The 14,019-nt window shown below is 47.2% G+C and overlaps 1 protein-coding gene across 50 annotated transcripts in view; it reads right to left on the reverse strand.

Moving 5' to 3' along the window:
• The window catches only part of TCF4 (transcription factor 4), a 234,418-nt gene that overhangs the window by 22,425 nt on the left and 197,974 nt on the right, over positions 1–14,019 (reverse strand). For 33 of the 50 annotated variants that reach the window (XM_075740595.1, XM_075740613.1, XM_075740612.1 and 30 more), the window contains 4 exons: positions 13,730–13,862; positions 4,756–4,823; positions 3,389–3,467; positions 681–757 (listed from right to left, as the gene is read on the reverse strand). In XM_075740595.1, coding sequence (XP_075596710.1) covers positions 681–757; positions 3,389–3,467; positions 4,756–4,823; positions 13,730–13,862 — 357 coding nt within the window. The remainder of the gene's footprint in view (positions 1–680; positions 758–3,388; positions 3,468–4,755; positions 4,824–13,729; positions 13,863–14,019) is intronic. The other 17 variants (XM_075740627.1, XM_075740628.1, XM_075740624.1 and 14 more) reach the window with 2 other exon arrangements.

The raw sequence follows: 14,019 nt of genomic DNA on the forward strand, positions 1-14,019 counted from the left end.
TCCATCAGGCGTTTCCCACCCGTCGGTGAAATCCCCTAGCCTTCCACCTGAGACCAACAACCAACCGAGAAGGGCCAGACAGGGGACGCGGGACTCGCTACAGTCCTTCTCCATCCTAAGGCGCTTCTGGCCAGCTCCGACTCTCACCTCCCCTCTCTGTGAGAGAAGGTACCAGATCCTACCGACATCCCCCGAACCCTCGCTGCCACGGGAGCAGTTTAGGACCAGCTCGGCCTGGCAAGCTCAGCCCGCCGGCTTTTCCCGGGGAGAAGACTCCTGACCATCACTGCCACATCGGCCGCGCTCCCTCCCTCGCTCCGCGGGACCGACGGACGCTCCGTCCCGCGTGACAGCCACCACGGCTTTCTACTCCCATTTTCAATCTATTCCATCTGCCTGCTCGTCCTCCCCGTTTTTGTTGTGGTCCTCGTTCCCCTTTTCAGTGGATTTCAACGCCGCGTCCCCTGTCAAACAGGAGACCCTGGCCAGCAGGGCCTCGAACCGCATCACGGATCTAGAGCGCGGGGCCCCCACGTTACGAATTTAAGAGGTGGTAAAATCAAGTCCGAGGGCATAGCGGTCACTAACGAAATGAAAACCTGTGTGAGGAGAATGGATGAGAAATGGAAAGAACAGCAAGTAAAATACTGAGGCAGAGGAGGTCACTAATCAAAACATACCAAAGAGTGTAAGGGACCTTCATAATTGGGAGATGATGACGCTTGACCTCCATTTCTAGACCAAACAGCTGTGCCTGCTAATAGTAAAATTGGAATTACCATTAGAACTATGCAAACAAAAATGTCTTTCAAACTTTTTGGACAGTTTTGTAGACATGTAAATGCCGTATTCCAGATAGACTATAGAGCAGACATATGGAGAACTTCCAAAATACACACGGATGAAGAAAAAAAAAAAAAAAAGGAAAAAAAAAAGGTATTTTGTAGCAAAGCACGTAGATGCAGGCCACAAAGTTCCCCCAGGCTGCTCCTCCGCATAGAGGGCTGCATTCATTCGGCAGCTGGAGCTCCGAGAGGCTCCGGGAGAAGGAAACGTCTCGGCGGTGGAAGGAGAAGCGGCGCTGCCGCAGGGTGCTGTGGGGCGGCTGGAGCCCCGAGCGAGCCCAGCACAGACCGGCCCATTCTCCTAGCCTGGCTTCCAGACGCGCTCAGCGCCACCGATTACGTCATCCCACCATCAAATTTATAAAATCTTCCGGAAAAAAAATAAAAAAAAAATCAGTAAAAAAGCACTGCACACAACATTCACGTAGAGGCTGATAAGGTTTGTGCTCTCTTCGGGCAGATTATTTGGTTTGGCCCCGTAAGACCGTCAAAGGTCTGACCGAAAACCTTCTGGTTTGTGTCCGCTGCTCTAAATCTGTTCCTGTTGCTGCGGGAAGAAAAAGGGCTCCTGGTCTCCAGCAGCATTTTCTACGGAAAAAATATGCCCTTGTGAAAGAGGCAAAGCAAACACGGGGAAAAGAAGGGTGGGTTTTTTGGTTTTGGGTTTTTTTTTTCCCCAAGTATTTTCCCAACAGCTTTTACAGATATAGCACAACGCTTAGACAATTTATAACGCTCTTTTGAACGAGTGATCTCCTGAACGATCTCATAAAACAGGGTTAAGAATTTGAGATGGAAATATTAGGATTTTAATCTTACTGTCTACATTGAGCAGCATTTGCTTGGACTGAGATAGGCCAGGGTGGAACTCATGGCAATTTTTTTAGGCTCTCACAGTTAAGATTTTTTTTTTCCTCGTAAAAGTCAAAATTATGTCAGTTCTAATTAAAACTTAAATCTTCCCTTTTCTGGTCCCCACGGAGCTTGTACTTGAGGTTTCGCTACAGCACTGAATGGAGCAACGAGCAGCAATCTTTACTTTCGAAATAATTTTTAACTAGCCCTTGATATCCTTGAGGGAAAGCGTTTTGCATGCTAAACACTTTCAGCTCTTATTTAAATGCACTTATACTCCTTTATTTTTATTTATTTCGACACTCGCTTCTCCCTAGTTAGGCAGGAGAGCCTGCAGAAAGTAACGCAGCCCAAATCGCCACGGGATTTTTCTCTTTGGCTAGGAGAAACGCAGCCCCGGTGCCAGGGGTGCTGCACCACGGGGTGGTTCCGGGCAAAATAAGGGCAGAAAGTCGTTTTTTGAGGTGTGGGAGCCCTCCCCAAGCTATGACGGGCCAGGCGGTCCCCTACTAGAGGTGGCTTTGTGGGGACGTTTGTTCACTGGATGTCGCCCCGCTGTTAACGTGCTCCTTCACAGCAGGTTGAGCGTGATGGAGGCGGACATGGTGTCCTCCCACCCTTCCTCCTGGACCTCATCCTGCCGAGGCTCCCAGCTCGCACGAGCTTCTCTCCACCCCTCCTTCCATCAGTTCTCGTCACCGCAGAGCTGCTCTAGGTCTACGTCTCTGAGGCTGCGGCGTCATTTAAAGCATCAGGAGCCCAGGAGCTCCCTCCACCTCTGTCGTGCTCCTCACGCCCTGTGGAGAACCAGGGATGGATCACACCTCTCGCCAACGCTGCCCTACGGATCCACGGCGGCCTTGGCTGCCTTTGAGGATTCCCGGTGGGGTTAACAGGATCCAAGGCTCACGCACAAAGGAGGAGACCAAGGTCTTCAGTTCTGTGTAATATAGACCTCGTCTCACAGAGGGGACGGGAAGCCAGGAGGCTTTCTCCAAGGCGTCAGCCGCGTGGGAGGAGAAGCCTCATGCTCTAGCTGAAAAGTCTCAAGGTTTCAGAAATCTGAATTATATTCCAGTAAACATTTAAAACACCTGATGCTCATGAGAACGACCCTGGGCCTCTGGATCTTTTCAGTTTAGGCTTTTAGGAGTAAAGTGGGTCTAGTTAAAATATGCGGTTGTTATAAACAAAGTCTAAAATGAATCAACTGGATTCAGAGGGGCTCGGTTTGTCCAGAGACACGCTTTATGGATCAAACGGGCTTTTGCTTCAGCCCCGGGAGGGGACGGGGGGAACGTCCAAGGAGATGGACCGGGCACGGCCACCCTGGAGTGAGGACGCCACGAGGGCTTGGGTGTCCCTGCACAGGGTAGAAATCATCTGCCACAAGCCAGGAAGCATAAAACCCCTGCTTTTCTGTAAACGCATCCGCCTGAGAGCTGCAATGTCTTTTTTTTTTTTTTTTCTTTTTTTTTTTTTTTCTTTCCTCTGGACTGGAAATCCAGCTCCCTGCTCATCTCTGCGGGACCACCAGCCACCTGCGCGTGCCGCACAGCGATACGGGAACCGCCTGGTGCCGCCGGCTGGATGTGCAGCTCACACCCGGTACCGTAGGAGCTCATTTAGGCATCTCCTACCAAAAATAGGTTGAAACGTTCAGTAAAATAGAATTGTAACAACAATACCTGAGAGAGAAGGGGGAGAACCAACAGGAGTTGAAGGATTTGATGAAAAGCTGTTGTTGGTGTGATCTGGAGAATAGATCTTTAAAAGATGATACAGAATTAATCTAAAGCCATCACAAACTGATGCAGAAAGAAATATGGAATTCTTATGCATTCAGTTCATTTAAATGAAAGCAGGACAGGTTAAAAAGCCTCTTATTCAAATATTAATATTTTTATCAAGACAAAACTGTATTAGATGCAGGAAGCTAGACAACAGACCCCTTTTGATGGGAACAGACACTAGCCAATTAAGCGATGGTTTCTGATTGTCACACGGATCTGCTACGGTAGATATACACATTTTCATTGCATGGACTACTTTACGAACGAGCGTCATTGAACAAGGCCTTAAAGCACGCCTGAAAATTGCTTTTTCGTTATGCTGAAATCCCTTAACGGCCAAAATAAAGCAAAGGGAGCGGAGCACGTTAAACCCTGGCACAGCGGGTAATCCGCAGCAGCAAACTCCAACTACTCGTCCGCTGCTCCGGCGAGAAAGCCCCCGCGTTCCCCGTGCCCGGGCGAGGGTGCCACGGCTCCGCGGCGGCCCCGCTCAGCACCCGTGCCATTTGTCAGGGCACCACTTCAAAGTGGATTCTGTACTGTATCAGTTATTTCAGGCAAACTAGAGTCGGACTTTTCGTCTTTTTTCAATGAAGCATCGAAGAATATGCAAAAAAAAAAAATTAACTCTCATGAGAACTCAATGGAACCCACTCTGCCCAGAAAATAACTATAGTGGTCCTTATTAAAAGTCAGCCCGTGCCAACCGGTACCGCAGCGATAGCTGGGGCGCGGCAGGATTTCCTCCCGCTTCGAGCTGGGAAACTGCCGTACCCCAGCTACCCAGGTAAGAGGTGGTAACTGCTGACTTTAACAGCAACCACAGTTAACTGAATGGGTGGAAACTGCCGTGAAAAATAGAAAATCTAAAGGCAAATTCAAAAGGAATGCTGTTTGCGGATGGCTCGGTAGAGCAGAAGTCATCCTGCTGCTGGGTTCTGTTCAGACCTCCCTCGCCCGAGGAAATGCAGCGTGTGAAAGACTGACAGACACAGCTCCTTGGCACCCCATCAGGGTGACCAGGTGAAGGTTCCCCCTCTTTCCATTTCTATTCTACCATAAAATTAAGTGCAAAACTTTTTAAACACCGTTTTGCCCTGATTGTTCAGTATTTCAGGTGGCAGTAACTCCACGCGGGTGACCTCTGAGACCAGATCTCTCCCGTTTGCTGTTCATCTTCGTAAACTCCAGGCGTCCAATTCTGATTAAAGTTCACACTTTGAAAACGGTAAACGTGTATTCCAAAGTAAATATTTCCTTACAGAGGCAAGTGCTTTCCCCAGCGCATCACCAGTCTGCGAGCTGCCTGCTGCCCCACTTCCTCTGTTTGCTGAAAAACAAAAGACTCGATGTAAAAACAGACAGTAAGACATCACAGACTTCTATTCCTGGTCCACTTACTCATAATTTAATTGCATTTTAATGCCAATTACAGAAAATTAATCTTTAATTACCATTCATTTGTTTGCTAAGGTAGATATCAAACACATTCATGCTCTGTTTTTGCAGATGAAATATAAACTTGACATGCTGGGATGGTTTTCTTTAAAAATATATGGCGTATTTGACAGCACTTGGCCCCATGGCTTTACGCTTTCTGAATGAAAGGCTTCTAATAGTAGAAGATGCTCAAAGGTACGGAAAATATGCAAGCGCACAGCTAGGCAAGCCCGCGGTGAGCCGAAGCCCGGGGTTGGGGAAGGGCTCCTGCCTCCCCCGCCTCTGCTCAGACCCGCTGCCCGTCCGAGTCCGCGCTCGAGGATGGTCAGACCCCCCCTAACCAAGGGTCGTCTGCTTCAAAAACTCGCCGATAGGATCCTACGTAAAATGTCAAAACCTGCCACCGAGGAACATTCCCCAGGCGGCAAAGACAAACTCCCCGGAGCTGGGAATGGCAGAGCATTCCGGTTTCCCTGGTTTGCCCAGGCAGCCCCAGCCTCCCAAGGACAAAGTGCCATTTGTAAGCAGCTACCTCGTATTTTCATTTCTCCTTATTCGCTCTGTGACCCCGGTCCTTTGCATACATTCACGTGTACGTTTTCAAGAAGTTATGAAATTCCACATGGACTTTTCTGAAGCGTTCCTTCTGACTTCACTCGAACATTTCACCAGCATTTAAAGAAATGATTTTTCACCATCTCTCAGGGGATGGGATCGCACCTTTTATATAAGAAATTTAGGGCAATGGTGTAGCGGGCCATCAGTTTCTCACACTCAGGTGAGAGGATCAAAAACCTCCCCGTTACAGGAGAAACCGAAGGGCGCAATATCCCACCAGTTTCAGCATCTGTATGTCCGTTTACAAACTAAAAGCGCAGTTTTGCCTGACTTCTGCTTTCATCCCTGAGGGCCCTACATCAGGCAGCCAGAAAATGAGAAACAAGCGGTCAGAAGGCAGCCCTGAAAGCCTGGACTGACGTCTGGAACGCCAGGGCTGAGGCAGGAGAGGATCCCGCACGCAGCGGGGTTTGAAATCCCCCCTCAAGCCCCTGGGCGGGCTCTGCACCACGGGCCACGGCATCCCGTGCCCGGAGGAGTTCAGGAGCAAACCCAGCCCCTGCTCTGAGCTGGGGTGTCCCGTGGGAAAAGGAGTCAAGGACCAAACTGCCTACGTTTGTCCCACAAAGTGGAAGCATGGGCACTTTTTTGTCGTTAAAATGTAATATCAAAAAGCCTCCTCCAAGTTTCAGCCCAGCATTATGCAGTGAAATCCTCAGAGCAGGGCTGGATCCGTTCCGCAGCTCTTTGCCGTTGGTGCAACCACAGTCGCTAATAACCGACTGTACACGGACCAGCACTCCAAGCAGATGAGCTGATCTGCCTGTGGATGATGCAGCTCCGCAGCTGCAGCAGGGAGATCTGAGCTTTGGGGACATCCCTGGTCTGAGGGACGTCCTGCCGTGCCCCTTCAGAGCAACCTTTCTGCTCCACCTCCTCTGACCTTCCCACCCTGAAAGCATTTCTCTGCTCCACGGTCTCCATTTAGCTTCTCCTAGTTCTCCATCCCACCCCTTCCTCCCAGTTACCACATCTCTGCTGTCGAAGGTTTCCGTTATTCATCACCCATCCCGCCTAAGCCCAAAATTCCTAGCAGCAGCTTCAGCAGAGTCAGGTTGGGAAAACTTTTCCTTCTCTCTCTCACGTACACCGTGCACGGCATCAGATTTAAGAAACGCAGCATCTTTCCACTTAACCTGACTGCCTTTCTCCTACAGCAGACTCCTCTGGAAAGACCTCGAGGACCACGTGTGTCCCAGACGTTGTCAGACAAACTTGTACAGTGCGGTTCGCAAGCATGGCTTTGCTTACTCCTTTTTTCCCCCCCCTTTTCTTAGTTAAATTTTTACTTTTATTATTGTATACTTGAAAACGTGCTCATCTGCCAATGGCAGCTTATTTGTGATCTCAGGTCGGTTTGAAATTAAGCATCAAGATGGATAAAAGAAGATATATAAAGAAACACAAAGACAGACAGAACAAGCGGTGTCAGCTGGAGATACAACTTATCAGGGTAATTTAATGCTGTAAATCACAACCTAAAGGTTTGCGACTTAAATAATACCAGGCAAATGTCCAGAAATTCAGTTACTTCGCTCTAAAGTGAACTGTGAATCTAAATGTAAATCATGCATTGTTTTTTCCTTTTTCTAAGTGACTCTAACTGCATTATTTGAAAATTAAGTCCTACATTTGTCTGTCTGAAGGCTGGTTTCTCCTAATGAGATGAGCTATACCGGTCCTGCGGGAGAAGCAAACGCAAGGACCGCTGTCTTGCTGCACGCGCTCTTCCAAACCTGCCAGCGCTGAGCTGGGCCACGTCTTCTATTAGTTACCGCTAAGAACAAAGGAATTCTTCAAATATATTGAATATTAAACTTTTTCCTGAAAGACTTTGAAGACAAATGAATGCGGTAAGCCTGGAAGACACACAGGGAGAGCCTCAAGGACCGGGCAGGACTGCGCAAAGTTCCCTTTAGCAGAGAAGAGGGAGCTTCACTGGGAAAGGGATGCTTGAGAAGTCTAGAAATGGGCAAAGGAAGGGAACTACGGCACCTTCTGCGTGGAAGACCCAGATGAACCTAAGCAGACCTCCTTCAGATCTGTTGAAAGTGTTCATGTCGCAAAAATACCTGGGATTACTCGAATACAGCTAACATTTTCCCTAGATGGTTTTTTTGTCTTACATCACGAACCATTTTACATGCGAACCATTACTTGCTTTAGCCAGCGTTTTGGTAACCTAAGGGACAGGACTGAAATCTGTTGGTGACTAAAGAAAACCCTGTATTTGAAGGAAGAACAGAAAAATAGAATCTTAAGAAGAAAGAAGCAAATAGAGTCTTAAGAAGAAACAAGAAAATAGAGTCTCAAGAAGAAACAAAGCAAGGGGTGTCTGTTGCAAGGGCCCAAAGATTTTGGGAGCGATGGGACCAAACCAACATCATTCCAGGACTGGGCACTATAGAAGTAAGAACCAGACCTCAAACGCAGGGAAAAATAACCCAGGGTATCATCAAGAGAAAGGTAACGTACAGTGCTGCTTTACGGAGGGAACGGTTACGGAAAAGAATCAACTGTTTGTATGAATATCGCACAGTTGTTGGTCCATCACTTTACCACCGAAACACTATTTAAATGCAGCCGCTGATGCTCCAAAGGCTGCGCAGGGACGGGCTTAGCTGACAGCTTCGCCATGCACTACAACTGTCAGGTTTAAACCATCGGGATATTTACCCGAGCTCTGAAAAGCACCGCTGGCGTCCAGAACATCACCCAGAACGGAAGAAAATGGATACGGAAAGCAAGAAATATTTGGACTAGGCTGGGACACGCATCGTGAAGACCGATGCAGACACTCAGGGCACGTCCGCGCAGACCCCGCTCCTCGTGCGGGGAAGAAGGATTGCAGCCCAGCCCCGCTGGCATCAGATTTGTCATCCTGCACCGAAGAGTAATCTGATGGAATCCGCGGGCGGCGCTGCCACGGCAGCCCTATAAATCTTCCCGGCAGGGGCATTCGCAAGGTAACCTGCGAGGGTGTGCCAAACCCCGGCTCTTCACCTCGGGGTAAAACCCATGATTGGGGGTTTTTAAAAAAAAAAAATAAAAAAATTAAAAAATTTAGAATACAGAAGAGATATTGATCCTACCTAAATAAAAGGCTTTCATCACTTCTAACAAGGGCTCTTCCCTTCAGCTTTTGGAAGAAAACCGTAAGATGGATGGGTTGAGCAAGATGGAGGATCTTAGGCAAATATTGAACGCGAGTTACATGCCAGACCGAAAAAACGCCTGTGAAAGAGCAATTTTAATGGCTTAAAAGCAGTTTAAAAGCTTTTTCAAGCCCATCAGAAATAGGCGCAATGATGGAGAGTTGGTAGTAAGAGAATTCAAGGAAAAAAGGGATAGCAGAAGAAATGCTGAACAGATTCTTTTCATCTGCCTTGCCATGGGACAGATGATATTTTACAAGGGATTAGTCAGAAAAATTGGCTCCAACTGAAGTGTCAATGTAAAGGCTTTAAAATAAATCAATGAAAAGAACAATAAAGAAGAGCCAAATGACATTTCTAAGAGCTCTCAAGAAACTCACACACAAAATTATCTAACTTCTAACTGCAGTGTAAAACCAACTGCTTAGACCAACCTAGTGCTGAAGTAAAGAAAGTAGAAAATATTAAAAACCAGTACTGGAAACAAAGCTCCGAGAATTCAAAGAGCCCTCAGATTTTAAATCTGATTCCTCTACCAGGAAAGATAACAAAGAAAATATACACATGGACAAATACACCATATTGCACAACCAACAACGCTTTTTTGGAGGAAAGCACGTCTTGCAAATCTAAATTCTTTCAAAAACATGATAAGCACGCCAATGCAGGAGATCCAGTAAATATAATGGATTTGTACTCTCAACTTGCACCAAAGCCACTTCCCAAAGGCTCTTAAAGAAACTAAACTGTCTTCTAACAACAGGGAAGCGAGGATATCTTTGCAGATTAAGAAATGATTAGGAGAGGGGCTACAAGAGCAAGAATTAATAGTTAGCTTTATAAGGGAGGAATATTACCAGTAAAATCCCAGTTGTGCAGATCTGTATTTTCAACATACTCATACGTGGCCTGGAAAAAGACGTGGCATACGCCGAGGTTGTGACGTTTGGCAAGATCCTGCTTCAGGATAATAAAATACAATGTTATGTGTAAAGAGAGGCTCTTGTAACACTAACTTGCTGGGCGATAAATGCCATAAAACACAACAGGCAACAAACACGGCGGGGAAAAAAGCCTTATGCCATAAATAACACGCAAGCAGACTCTCGGTTCCCTAACAAGCAGTCCAGGAAGAGCAGAAAACCTAGAGCTACAGCAAGTCGTTAGCTGACAACCCGAGCTGATGGTTAAGCAGCAGAACAAGCTGCCCCCAAGAAAAACCCAACAACGAGCAAGGCTGGGCAAAAAGCAGAGACCAAGCCCGGAGCCCGTTACGTCCCTCTACGAATTCATAACACACCTGTATTTCAGATACGAAGCAAAGATCTGGTAAGTCCGCCAAGAAAGAGCACCAAGGTCTACAGAACAGAAGTCAGAAAAAGTAGACAGTGGCTCCTTTAGAGGATGAACTCAATAAATGTGGATTCTCCGGCTTGGATAAGCACTGCTAAAGCGGGCTGTGATGCAGGCTACACAAACCCAAAGGGCGGAAAGGTTCTCATCTGGAGCTCATGGCAACAGGAGAAGGAGGGAGGACCACATCGGGTCTTGAGGGAGCAGAGTCAAAATGAAAGAGGAGGAGCACCGTTTCACAAAGGCATAACGTCCTTGTGCCAGGCCAAGCCTCCAGGAAAGGCTGGGGTACTTCGTGGAGAAGAATGAACTCAAGCTTCCTAAATACTCAGCACCGCATCCAGCACTGGAACGACTGGGAAAAATATCGTATACGCTTGCTTTGGTTTTATATTCCTCCCAAGGAAATCCTTCGAGTCTTTGCTGGAGACAGGACCGTTGCATAGGTGAGCTTTTGGTCTGAACAAGGACCCATGCTTTCAAGCTCTTATGCAAGACACTGAACAATTTAATGCGAGGATTGCTATGAAACTCTTCCAAATCTGGAAGGGCATGGTTTATCAAAGACCGGGCTTTCATTGAACGGAGTAGCCACATCCAGACTTCACAAAGGGTTTCAATTAATTAATCGTTGATGGACAGGGGTTTGAGGCAAGAGCAATGGAACACTCAATGAAACTTCCAGGACAAGAAATTAAAACAGGTAAGTGAAGCCCATCTCCACAGAGCAGGTAGCGAGCGTGCAGCCGGGGGAAGCCATGCAAGCAGATCGCTTCGGCAGGTTCAAAGGGGATTAGATGATTGCACAGACAACAGGGTCATGAATAGGCGCTCCAAGAACCAGGCGGGCACGTCCCCTCCAACCTCCCTAACGTGACAGCCCTGGCTGCTGGGGCAGTACGAAGGGCTGGACCTGCAGAAATGGCCACTGAATGCCAAGCTAGATGGACCACCCGTCTGAAGCAGTAAGGCGTTTCTTACCGACCTATGCTAGTCTTTATTTCCTCAAACTGCTCTACGTGTACTTCTTATTAGAGAACACAACCACGCGTGCGTGAGCCTGAACGCTGGCTTCCCCGCTTGAGAAGGCAGGTCTCCACCGACACGAAGCGTCAAGCAAATTTTGGCATGGTGCAGAAGCCAAAATAACTCGGGAACGGGATTGTAAAACAGGACTCGAAAATGCACCGCCAAAGCTGTCACTTCTACTTGTGAGCTATTCCCCCGCTCACAAGACTATTAATGTACTGAAGACATCATGAAAGACTGCAACCTTTTGATGGATTGATTCTAACTCTGTTGAAGAGCGTGTTTATTGTTATAGTTAATCTCCTAAAACTTTCTCAGCATGTTTCTGCGAAGAACAATTCCACACTGGAAGGCAAAGGGACAGAATGATGAAGTACAGCCTTTTCACATCCTTCTGGTGGGATTCTGATTGTAAATCTTAAGATTATTGAATAAACTTCCAGGAATTGGTATCTCAGCAAGTATAATTATATCTAGCAAAGCATCTAGTGTAACCGATAGGCTGGAGCCTTCTATTAGAGAATTCCAGCCAGACTTTTTATAGTTTAAATTCTAGCACAAACTCACGCTGTTCTGATGTAATAGTGCTTTCTGAAACAGCAGACTGGAAATTATGTTTCTATGTTAAGAAGAGTGGAAAAACTTGCACCATCTCGGTATTCACAGTTGATGATCTTCCCAAATTATGAGGAAGTGACATTGCTGGATAAAAGTCATATTCTTCTTACACTGCGCGACAGTTCACCACCCTCCTGTAACTGGAAGCTTAACATTCTTGTAAAATATACAGTGCGGTATTATGTGACTGCTCGGGTAATAAAATTACTGTGAAACCAGTGCCTCAAGGGGAAATGCACATAATGTTTCTCCTGGAAAAGCTGCATGTCACAGTGCATAATGTCATACAAACAACATGTCATTAGAAGTGAAAGCAGCAAGCGGGATTAATACACGCATCAGATGGATCCGATCGACTCGTACAGCGTACGCTAAAGGCGCTCTATCTCAATAACTGCTTGCTCAAACACCGCGCTGCTTCAGACTGCAAATAAAAAGCCAACGCTCGGCATAAAATTAACCGCTGCCAATGCCATCCTACAGTCCCTTGAAAGGATTTTCTCCCTGCTGCCTTTCCGAGCCGTGCGGACCAGCGGGGATAGCGGCTCATCTCACCCGGGGAACCGGGACGGAGGCACGTCGGCTCCCGGCTGGGCCAGCTCAAGCGGCTTTGAAAAAGGAGGGGACCCTGCGTGCCCAGGCTCCAGGCGAGGCTCGCCGGTTTAGGAGGAGAACAGGACTTGCAGCGAGATCCAAGAAATACTTTTGCAGCCCTCAGTTCAGACATAACTCAACGGTACTACTGGTTGAATATTTACAGCTGCTAAAAAAAAATTAAAAAAAAAAAAAAAAAAAAAAAATCTGTGTCTTTCTATTGTTGCTCTTCTGATTTACACACTGGGTTTTCCAGAAGATGAATCCAGATGAAAACATGGATATATTTTTTTCACGGGAAATTTAGGCGCTCCAACCTCTTTGTGTCCCTCTGCAAGATCATCCATCCCTAAATGTTACCTGTAAGGCTTCTGCGGAACTGCTGTAAAGAGGGCTGAATTCAATTTGACTCTATTAGACTTATTTTGAGGGAGAAAGAGAGAGTGATCTTCCTACGTCACGTGCACAGAAGCAGCAGTATGTTGTAAAGGAAGAACTCTCAATGGAATGGCAAGATTGAGCACAGAAATGCTATCCCGAAACGGGATACGTTTTTCTCAGACAGTGACAAATTAAGAAGAGACTGTATTTAGTTTCTTCTTTGTTCAGAGACCTTGAAAAATATGATGCCCATGTGTTAATGTTTGAACCCACCCTCCATTCTTACTGCATTAGTCCTGCTCGCAGGCATTCAACACAGAATCATGTGTGTAATCCAAACCATGTGTCCAGCGATGTGTTCCCAATTTACCAATTATTTAATTAGCTTTATTTGCTCTTTGAGATACTGGCAAAGCGATTTTTTTTTTTAATTTATTTCCTGTATTTAAGTACGAACCGGTATTTGCCAAATATTTAAGTATATAGGGGTATGCTCTTAATTTTCAGAGTCGCTCTCAGCAATGTCAGCGGCGGCTCTCCTTCTTACAGGGACACGCCGCCGCCGCCGCTTCCCCCCCACCACGTGGAAACCCAAGGGGACGAACGTCATGATACAGAATTATCACCTCGCGCGGCACTGCAGGCGAGTAAATCACTGAAGGCAATAAAATCCGACTGCAAAACCAAGCGGGATCAGGCACTTTGCTGGGGCAACGTCTTCCATACGAGCTCTGAAGCAAAGCGCTTCTGCTGTAATCGTATTTAATTCGCAAAAAGAAGTGGCAGGAGTAAAAGGCATAAGCAAAGGAGGCAAAAGTCAACCACGACGTCCTTATTTCCATGAAACCCTTGCTATCTGTCTGCACGTACTGAACTAAGGCGGCGGTCCTTCACGGTTCCATGGCTCACATGGATCTACCATCAAATAACCCTCCACCGTGATTTCAGCTCTTTGGCGCTAGCACAGTGCGCTGCAGCAGATGCGAGAGGAGACGGGAGGGAAAAGGAGAGCCCCGGGCGGCAGCCGCGGCGCTCGACCTCAACTCACCCATGATACTGTCCGTCCCGTTGGCAGGGGGTGTGCAAGAAGACGTGCTGTAATGATTCGTGCCACTGCGGTGGAAGGTGGACATCGGAGGAAGACTGGAAGTGATGTCTGCTGAGGAGTGTGATGGGTAGCTCTGTGGCAAAAGGGATAAAAAAAGGAAATATTTTAACTACTGAGAAGGTGGAAGGCAGCAGGCTGCTCATATTGCCCCAGTCCCAAGTGCTGTCGTACTTCACCCAACTGAGAAATGCAGAACGCTGCCGTGAGATTAAGCATGGAGCATATTTTTC

Source organism: Balearica regulorum, chromosome Z (genome assembly GCF_011004875.1).
Source record: "Balearica regulorum gibbericeps isolate bBalReg1 chromosome Z, bBalReg1.pri, whole genome shotgun sequence".
NCBI classification, from domain to species: domain Eukaryota; kingdom Metazoa; phylum Chordata; class Aves; order Gruiformes; family Gruidae; genus Balearica; species Balearica regulorum.